Source organism: Nerophis ophidion, linkage group LG06 (assembly GCF_033978795.1).
Source record: "Nerophis ophidion isolate RoL-2023_Sa linkage group LG06, RoL_Noph_v1.0, whole genome shotgun sequence".
Taxonomy (NCBI): Eukaryota; Metazoa; Chordata; class Actinopteri; order Syngnathiformes; family Syngnathidae; genus Nerophis; species Nerophis ophidion.
This window is the reverse complement of record NC_084616.1, coordinates 48,338,492-48,348,989: the sequence shown is the minus strand read 5'-3', so window position 1 is coordinate 48,348,989 and position 10,498 is coordinate 48,338,492. Positions and strand designations below refer to the sequence as shown.

General features: G+C 39.6%; 1 protein-coding gene across 1 annotated transcript; it reads left to right on the top strand.

Moving 5' to 3' along the window:
• Positions 1 to 5,670: 5,670 nt before the first annotated feature.
• On the top strand, positions 5,671 to 7,951 carry tcf15 (transcription factor 15). The gene is made up of 2 exons (XM_061904008.1): positions 5,671 to 6,315; positions 7,650 to 7,951. Exons 1-2 carry the CDS (start codon positions 5,860 to 5,862, stop codon positions 7,704 to 7,706), a joined length of 513 nt encoding a protein of 170 aa, XP_061759992.1. The 5' UTR covers positions 5,671 to 5,859; the 3' UTR covers positions 7,707 to 7,951.
• The last annotated feature ends 2,547 nt before the right edge of the window (positions 7,952 to 10,498 follow it).

Here is a 10,498-nt window from a genome sequence, read left to right as displayed (position 1 = left end):
TGGGGACATCTCTACGCTGCTGATCCGCCTCCGCTTGAGATGGTTTCCTGTGGACGGGATTCTCGCTGCTGTCTTGAATCCGCTTGAACTGAACTCTCGCGGCTGTGCTGGAGCCACTATGGATTGAACTTTCACAGTATCATGTTAGACCCGCTCGACATCCATTGCTTTCGGTCCCCTAGAGGGGGGGGGTTGCCCACATCTGAGGTCCTCTCCAAGGTTTCTCATAGTCAGCATTGTCACTGGCGTCCCACTGGATGTGAATTCTCCCTGAACTGGGTGTGAGTTTTCCTTGCCCTTTTGTGGGTTCTTCCGAGGATGTTGTAGTCGTAATGATTTGTGCAGTCCTTTGAGACATTTGTGATTTGGGGCTATATAAATAAACATTGATTGATGATTGATTGATTTTAAGGCAGTGTTTTTCAACCACTGTGCCGCGGCACACTAGTGTACTGTGAGATATTCTCTAGTGTGCCGTGGTAGATGATGTCATTTCACCTAATTGTGTTCAAATATTTTTTTTTTGCAAACCAGTAATAATACTCCGCAATTAATGTGCCGTTGTTGAGTGTCTGTGCTGTCTAGAGCGTGGGACTGTAACCGTGTAATACTCTTCAATATCAGTAGGTGGCAGCAGGTAGCTAAGTGCTTTGTAGAAGTCTGGAACGTGGTTTGTCATGATCACACTATGCAGACGACAGCAGGAGGCAGAATGCAGGTAAAAATGTATCTAATGCTTAAACCCAAAATACACAGAAGGCGAGTGTCGATAAGAAAAGGCATTGAAGCTTAGGGATGGCTAGCAAAATGAAACTTAGACTAAACTGGTTGCAAATGTAAACAAAAACAGAATGCTGGACGACAGTAAAGACTTACAGCGTGTGGAGCAGCAAATGACGTCCACAAAGTACATCTGGTACATGACACGACAATAAACAACAAAATATTAGTGCAAGACAAGAACTAATTTAGTACACACAGGAAAACACCAAAAACTCCAAATAAGTCACATCGTGAGGTGACAGGTCGTGACAGTACCCCTACTTTCAGACAAGAGCTGTAGTGATGCACAGTTGGTTATGGTTGGAATTCATATCCAACACTTGCGAAAACAACTTTTTATCGTCAATATCGGCTACTGAGTTTCCTTTTTTATGTTTTCTGCTTGTAGCATGCCTCCGCTTTTTTTCAATGAAAAAAATGTGCCTTGGCTCAAAAAAGGTTGAAAAACACTGTTCTGACTGGTAATTAATTCAATGTTCTGTAAAATCATCACATTTGACAAAGAGCACATCTATAAATGACTTTGATTTGCATTACTTATTCATGCTTTGGACGGCCAAAGCCTATTATAGCCTTGCATTTATGTGTTGTTTTTTTAAAGCAATGTTTTTCAACCACTGTGCCGCGGCACAGTTTGCATGTTCTCCCCGTGAATGCGTGGGTTCCCTCCGGGTACTCCGGCTTCCTCCCACTTCCGAAAACATGCACCTGGGGATAGGTTGATTGGCAACACTAAATTGGCCCTATTGTGTGAATGTGAGTGTGAATGTTGTCTGTCTATCTGTGTTGGCCCTGCGATGGGGTGGCGACTTGTCCAGGGTGTACCCTGCCTTCCGCCCGATTGCAGCTGAGATAGGCGCCAGCACCCCCCGCGACCCCAAAAGGGAATAAGCGGTAGAAAATGGATGGATGGATGTGCCGCGGCACACTAGTGTGCCGTGAGATACAGTCTGGTGTGCCGTGGGAGATTATGTAATTTCACCTATTTGGGTTAAATATATTTTTTGAAAACCATTAATTATAGTCTGCAAACAATTTGCCGTTGTTGAGTGTCTTTGCTGTCTACAGCTTGGGACTGTAACCGTGTAATACTCTTCAATATCAGTAGGTGGCAGCAGGTAGCAGCAGGTAGCTAAATGCTTTGTAGAAGTCGGTAACATGGTTTGTCATGATCACAATATGCAGACGGCAGCAGGGGGCACAGTGCAGGTAAAAAGGTATCTAATGCTTAAACCAAAAATAAACAAAAGGCGAGTGTCGATAAGAAAAGGCATTGAAGCTTAGGGATGGTTATGCAAAATTAAACTAAAAATGAATTGGCTGCAAAGTAAACAAAAACGGAATGCTCGGAATGGCTCAAAAAAGGTTGAAAAACACTGTTCTGACTGGTAATTAATTCAATGTTCTGTAACATCATCACATTTAACAATGAGCACGTCTATAAATGACTTTGTTTTGCATTACTTATTCATACTTTGAACGTTAATGTCCCCTATTTTGGATACAAATACTTTTTGCAAACCAGTAATTATAGTCTGCAAATAATTTGCCGTTGTTAAGTGTCGGTGCTGTCTAGAGCTCAGCATCGTAACAATGTTATACTCTTCCATATCAGTTATTGGTGCCCGGTAGCTAATTGCTCTGTAGATGTCGGAAACATGGTATGTCATGATCACAATAAGCAGACGACAGTGTGAGGCAGCAGGCAGGTGAAAAGGTATCTTATGCTGAAACCAGAAAATAAACACAAAGTGAGTGCCCCTAAGAAAAGGCATTGAAACTTAGGGAACAAAAGTAAAACTGAACTGGCTACAAAGTAAACAAAAACAGAATGCTGGACGACAGCAAAGACTTACAGCGTGTGGAACAAAGACGGCGTCCACAAAGTCCATCCGTACATGACATGACAATCAACAATGTCCTCACAGAGAAGGAAAAAAACAACTGAAATATTCTTGATTGCTAAAACAAAGCAGAAAAGAAGACATGAAACTGCTACAGGAAAATATCAACAAAGCAGGAAAAGCACCAAAATACGAGCGCAAGACAAGAACTAAAACAGTACACACAGGAAAACACCCAAAAACTCAAAATAAGTCACGGTGTAATGTGACAAGTCGTGACAGTACACTTACTTTGAGACAATATAGTGGTGCATGCTTGGTTATGGTTTAAAGCAGGCCTGGGCAATTAATTTACACGGGGCCCAGATTTAGATAAAAAAGAGTTTCTAGGGTCTGGTATATCTGCTTGTAGGAACACTAATACAAAACCTCACAATAATGATTGAAAGCTAAAAACGATATGACAGAACACCCTAAAAAACGGAATGCAATTTGAATTTTTTTTTACTGAATGAGACACCCAGAATGTACATGGAAATAAAGAATGTGGGATTTACAACATTAACTTTGAACGATAAAACACTGAATATTGACAACATATTTTACAATCAACTGCAACCAAAATGCAACAAACATAATGGAAAAAAAAAACATCTACAATCTGAGATATCTCGTAGTGACCATAGTAACTAATTAGATGACCATAGTAACTAGTATATCATGCAGATTCCAAGCATTGAAAGACTTAGTATACCGTATTTCCTTGAATTGCCGCCGGGCATGTAATATGCTACTGCCTTGAACTACTGCCGGGTCAAACTTGCTACCCAAAATTATTAGCGCATGCTTGCTATTACCGCCGGGTCAAATTCTTGACGTCAGGAGTGAGCTTCCCCTTTCTTCATTTTCAAAATGGCGGAGGCAGATAGGTCGACAACCTTTACCACTCAAAGAGCCATTTTAACCCATTTCACAATGACAATGGGAGCCGCAAAACTGGTGGGCGGGGTTTGGTGCTAGCGGGGTGTATAATATAAGCAGTAAGAGTCATGGATGCATTGTATTCTGGGTAATTGTTGTTGCGTTTATAATGTGTTACAGAGCCGATGTTCTCCAGAAATGTGTTTGTCATTCTTGTTTGGTGTGGGTTCACAGTGTGGCACATATTAGTAAGAGTGTTAAACTTGTTTATATCACAACCTTCAGTGTAACTTGTATCACCCAGTATTCCTTCCAATCTCGTCCGTGTGACGATAGAAGCAGTGAAATGCATGCGTCAATTGAAGGTTATTCCAAGCCTTCAGTGCTGAAAATAATAAGCTTTATACCGTTTTTTATTAAATTTGCTCTTCGTGATGGCATCCTTACATCACACTCAATTTTATACTGCATGCCATTGGTAAGCGCAGGGCTGAGAAGAAGCTTTAAAGTTATTAGCGCCTGCTTACTATTACCGCATGCCTTGAATAGGCGCAGGAGTGAGAAGAGGTTTTAAATTAATTAGCGCCCCGGCGGCTATTCAAGAAAATACGGTAGTTGAAGACTTCCGGTTATTAAAAAACATGAGTGCACATCATAATGGCAGCTACACTTTCCATTTTAAAGGGGAACATTATCACGATTTCAAAAGGGTTAAAAACAATAAAAATCAGTTCCCAGTGGCTTGTTTTATTTTTCGAAGTTTTTTTCAAAATTTTACACCTCCCAGAACATCCCTAAAAAAAGCTTTAAAGTTCTTGATTTTCGCTATTCGCGATGCGACTGTCCATTTCCCTGTGACGTCATACAGTGCTGCCAATACAAACAACATGGCGGTTACCACAGCAAGATATAGTGACATTAGCTCGGATTCAGACTCGGATTTCAGCGGTTTAAGCGATTCAACAGATTACGCATGTATTGAAACAGATGGTCGGAGTATGGACGCAGATAGCGAAAACGAAATTGAAGAAGAAACTGAAGCTATTGAGCTAATAGCTATTGACGCTATTCGGCCATAGCATGGGTGTACCTAATGAAGTGGCCCATAGCATGGCTGCCTTATTAGCATCGCCGGTAAAATATGCGGACCAAACGATCAGGGCGTTCGCATCTTGTGACACTGGAGCAACTTAAATATGTTGATTGGTAAGTGTTTGTTTCGCATTAAATGTGTTTATCTAGTTTCAAATGTACATACAGCTAGCGTAAAGAGCATGTTAACATCGATTAGCATAGCATGTTAGCATCGATTAGCAGGCAGTCACGCCGCGACCAAATATGTCTGATTAGCACATAAGTCAACAACATCAACAAAACTCACCTTTGTGATTTCGTTGACTTAATCGTTGCAAATAAATCTGCAGGTTATCCATACATCTCTTTGCCATGTCTGCCTTAGCATCGCTGGTCAAATGTGGAGACACTCTGGCACATTCAATGGGGGTCTGGCGGCAGACACTTTCGCATCTTCGGGCCAGTGGTGCAACTTGAATCCCTCCCTGTCAGTATTGTTACACCCTGCGACAACACACCGACGAGGCATGATGTCTCCAAAGTTCCAAAAAATAGTCGAAAAAATGGAAAATAACAGAGCTGAGTCCCGGTGTTTGTAATGTGTTGAAAATGAAAATGGCGGGTGTATTACCTCGGTGACGTCACGTTCTGACGTCATCGCTACGAGACCGATAAACAGAAAGGCGTTTAATTCGCCAAAATTCACCCATTTAGAGTTCGGAAATCGGTTAAAAAATATATGGTCTTTTTTCTGCAACGTCAAGGTATATGTTGACGCTTGCATAGGTTTGGTGATAATGTTCCCCTTTAAACATCTAAAACAATTATTTGCGACTGTCTGGCGGGCCAGATTGAAAAGCTCAACGGGCCTTAGTTTGCCCAGGTCTGGTTTAAGGTCATATCCAACAATTGATAACGACTTTTTATTGTCTACTGAGTTTCATGTTGAATGATTTCTGCTGTGTGCCTCCAAATATTTTCAAAGAAAAAAATGTGCCTCGGCTCAAAAAAAGGTTGAAAAACAAGTGGGTTAACATGCTAGTTGTAAACACATGTAAAGCCACGCTTGCGGCTCCTCCCATGCAGTTTAAGCGCCCATGAGCCAATCTCTCATGCAGGCCGCGAGCAAAGTGAGCAGCGTGCGCGGGGAAAAGAAGTGACGTTCCTGCAGGACCACTGCTGACATGTAGAGCTGCTGTCACCTCGACGAGGACTCGGCACTCGGCGCCACATTTCCATGATGACCTTTGCCATGTTGCGCCCGGTGGCTGCGCACTTTTACTCCGACTTGAGCATCACCTCCGAGGACGACGAGAACCGCAGCGAGAGCGACGACAGCTCTGACAGGCCGTGCTGCGGCGCTGGGAAACGAGCGCGCCTGGCGGAGGGCGAGCCCGTGGTGAAGCAGCGCAGCGCCGCCAACGCCAGGGAGCGCGGCCGGACCCAGAGCGTCAACACCGCCTTCACGGCGTTAAGGACCCTCATCCCCACCGAGCCGATGGACAGAAAACTCTCCAAGATCGAGACGCTGCGCCTCGCCTCCAGTTACATTTCCCACCTGGCCAACGTGCTTCTGCTCGGGGACGGCTGCGAGGATGGACAGCCGTGTCTCGACGTGGTCCACGCGGGGGACAAGGGGAGCAAGAAGCCCAGGACCATCTGCACTTTCTGCTTAAGCAACCAGAGAAAAGCGGTAAATGCTGTACTTCAGTGCTTTCATGTTTTTATTTCCATTTTAATTTTCAATTATATATTCTATCTTTCCATTTTGATTTTTCCCTTTTTTTATGTTTTTAATACTTCGTAGCACTTTGAAATTTTAACAAATATAAAATTAAGTCATTATTATTATTATTATTATTATTATTATTATTATTATTATTATGTGCTTGAAATATATGATTGTTTTCATTCCTGGTCTATTTTGTCATCCAAATGGTGGTGTGCAAAACAAAGAAGTTAGGAATCAATCCATTGCGGTATCATTTTTATGCACAAACAGTATCCCACTCCTCTTGCATTTTTTAATGAATGCTTTTGGAAGTAGTCTTAGTTGTAAATATTTAACACACGCAAAAATCTTCTAATGACCCACAACAGGATTTTCGGAAAACGCATAGCCTATGAATACAAAACAAATGCTTAATGTAACCTGTATGTGCATGTCTGCTTAAAGGTCACTTATATACAACCTGGAAAAAAAGTACAGTAAAAATTTACCAGGATTTCACAGTATTTTTTCCACTGGAAGATACTTTGATCAACATTTACTGTAATTTAAAAAAAAAAAGATACTTCACAGCATAGGCGCCGATCTACATTTCTGCCAGTGGGTGCTCGGTGTGTGTGTATTAAAAAAAAAAAATAGACACTCAGCGGATTTAATATCCCATGTGATTTGTGGCTTTACTATTTTGTAAAACGGACCAAACTCGCCACAAAATTAAATACAACAAGATTGATTTTTCAAAAATTATTTTAAAGATTGAAAGTTGCCATTAATCCCACGTGGGTGCACGGGATCGACGCCTAGGCTTCACAGCAATTAACTGTTTTGTTCCCAGTTACATACTGTAAATGTTATTGTGAAAGTAATGCAATTATTAGCCAGCAAATGTCTGTGAATTTAATAAAAATGTTTACAATGTCAGTTCAGTGAAGGATCCCTTAAACCAGTGGTTCTCACACCTTTTCAACAAGTACTACCCCAGAACACACTTGGCTTTTCAAGTTACACCAGAATGACCCAAATTTGAATACAGTATCATAGCAGGCCTGAGTATTCATTAAAAACAAGGCAGAAGTTGTATCTAGCAAATACTGTGTATTGTAACATTGCACACAGTTTAAACAGTAATACTGTTTGAATATAGGAAAATAAAACAGTTAGATTAAAATATTTATTGCAGTGATTCATTGGTAAAGCATCAGGTATAGCCCTTCTACGTCTAGTTGAGAATCACTGCCTTAGACAAAAAAATATAATACGACAAAATGACTGAAGTATTTCTTTCTTCCTCAATAAAGGATGGCAGTGAGTGTTTGAAGATGCGCAGATTGGGTCCACTGCGACTGCGACGCTGACCAAAAACCATGAAAGCGAAGGATTAACAACCCGAAAACCCTCAAAAGACTTTCTCAGGGAAGACTCAGACCTGTTGTGTGAAGCACACGTCCATGCTGGATCCGACAATGCAGCCAAACAGACTATTTATATTTGACCCAGAAATGTAAACATAAGCCACTCAAAGATGCAGTGCATTGGTTTGAGACTTATAAGCGTATGTCCTTTGTTTGCTGAAAGTTTAAAATAAAGTTTATTTTCTAAAAAAAAAAAAAAAACGTTCTATGAAGTTTTATTGAGTTATGTCAGCTATTCCAACAAGTATTGTACAGTATGAATGTTCATGATGCACACATAAGGAAAACAGGAATGTACATTGCAACATTTTTCATGTTATTTTGACTCATATTTATACTCATAAATTAATTTATTGATTTCTGTATTTACTAAAAAACAATCCCTTTAATTAAATATTTATCTCATTAAAATACACATTTTTATTCAAGAGTTTGCCACTCAACGGTTTATGAACTACAACAAAAATATGAGGTTTCCTGTGTCAATTTGTTCCAGAATTTCACTATTGGTGTTTTTTGAAGTCTGCTATCGATTAGTCACGGAAAATAGTAGCCCACACTCCACTCGAAGCCCCAAACACAGCTGTTGGTATGTCGGAAGAATAAATCACTGCCATGGGCCCAACGGATAGGGTAGAGATAGGGTGAGAGGTCAGAGGTCAAGACAGGAAATGGGTGTAAAAGCCTGTTTGTTGTTGTTTGTTTGTTGTATGATACATATATATACATTTATATATATATATATATATATATATATATATTTCTTTTTTTCATTTGCTGCTTTTTCTTTGCCATTATTTACATGGTCCCTTTAATTCAGAGCCTCACTAAAAATATGTTGCTCTTAAATCTTGAATCTTAGACATTATCTAATATTTATTAACTGTTTGTGAAAAGTTCTCACAATGTTGGTACATATACAGTACTGTGCAATATGTTTGACCCATCACTAGGTTTGCTGTTTTAATGGCCTTTTTCACTGCAGTCATTTTGACTTAGTAAAAGTAAGTAGTAAACAGTATCAGGACATAATAGTGCAAAAAATACAACAGCTAAGGAAAAATAGAGTTTACGCTAATTGTTTGAGCCACAATTGCAATAATGGAGCGGCTTCTCTGTCCATAAACCAAAAAAGTATTGTAACAAACATCCATCCATCCAAACAGATGAGGGCAAATAAACACTATTAATATTTTCATTTTGTTAACAATTTGATCTTGGCAAGGGTTTGCATTCATTGATAAAATGATACAGTTGCGATCAAAAGTTTACATACACTTGTAAAGAACATAATGTTATGGCTGTCTTGAGTTTCCAATACTTTCACCAACTGTTAATTTTTGTGATAGAGTGATTGGAGCACATACTTGTTGGTCACAAAAAACATGAATGAAGTTTGGTTCTTTTATGAATTTATTATGGGTCTACTGAAAATGTGACCAAATCTGCTGGGTCAAAAGTATACATACAGCAATGTTAATATTTGGTTACATGTCCCTTCGCGAGTTTCACTGCAATGAAAAAGGAGGATTACCTCCAAATTCTTCAGGACATCTTAAAATCATCAGCCTTGAGTCAAAAGTGCTAAAGGAATGGCTAAATCTGGCTAGAATTAAGGTTTTAGAATGGCCTTCCTAAAGTCCTGACTTAAACGTGTGGTAAATGCTGAAGAAACTAGTCCATGTAAGAAAACCAACTAATTTAGCTGAACTGCACCAATTTTGTCAAAAGGAGTGGTCAAAAATTCAACCAGAAGCTTGCCAGAAGTGTATGGATAGCTACCAAAAGTGTCTTATTGCAGTGAAACTTGCCAAGGGAGACGTAACCAAATATTAACATTGCTGTATGTATACTTTTGACCCAGCAGGTTTGCCCACATTTTCAGTAGACCCATAATAAATTCGTACAAGAACCAAACATCATGAAAGTTTTTTTGTGACCAACAAGTATGTGTTCCAATCACTTTATCACGAAAAAATAAGAGTTGTAGATATTATTATACACTCAAGACAGCCAAGACATTATGTTTTTTACAAGTGTATGTAATTATTTGATTGCGACTATATATTGATGATGTAGTTCTCATATTGTCTTGTATTTAAAAAAATTAAAATACATCGTTTCTTCTTTGAAATACAAATGAAAGAAAACAAAACCCATTTTGTCCCTGGGGGCCAATTCAAGGCACATAGAGCAACACATATAGCAGTCAATGGGAAAGGGACTAATATACTTTAGCATTTGTAAACACAGACTATAAAGACATAAACAGCACACAAATAAAAACCCATTAAATAAAGATAATGTTAACATTGCTTAAATATAAAATTGAGGAAAACACTACTGGAAGATAATTTTCTCTCCATTACTACATATGCTATCAGTCTATTGATACACAGACTTTATTCTTTTGTCCATAATACATGAACGTTTCAATGACAGAGGTGAAGTAAGTTATTCTTATATTGCACTTTTTTTTTTAGTGACTCAAAGTGCTTTACATATTGAAACCCGTTATCTACATCTTTAGGCTACATGTTAACCAGTGAAGTTGGCACTGGGAGCGGGTGGGTAAATTGTCTTGCCCAAGGATGGCAGAAGTGGGAACCGAACCTGGAATCCTCAATTTGCTGCCACGGCCGCTCTACCAACCAGGTCACGCCACCCTAATACACACATGTTGAACACCTGCTATTAATTGTATTACAACAGTAGTAGGCACGAAGCACAGGGTA

Bases quoted from the DNA above. Each gene is read 5' to 3' on its own strand.
- tcf15 (XM_061904008.1), top strand. From the start codon at position 5,860: ATGATGACCTTTGCCATGTTGCGCCCGGTGGCTGCGCACTTTTACTCC. The intron at 6,316-7,649 runs GTAAATGCTGTA...TCCTCAATAAAG, and splicing joins TAAGCAACCAGAGAAAAGCG to GATGGCAGTGAGTGTTTGAA.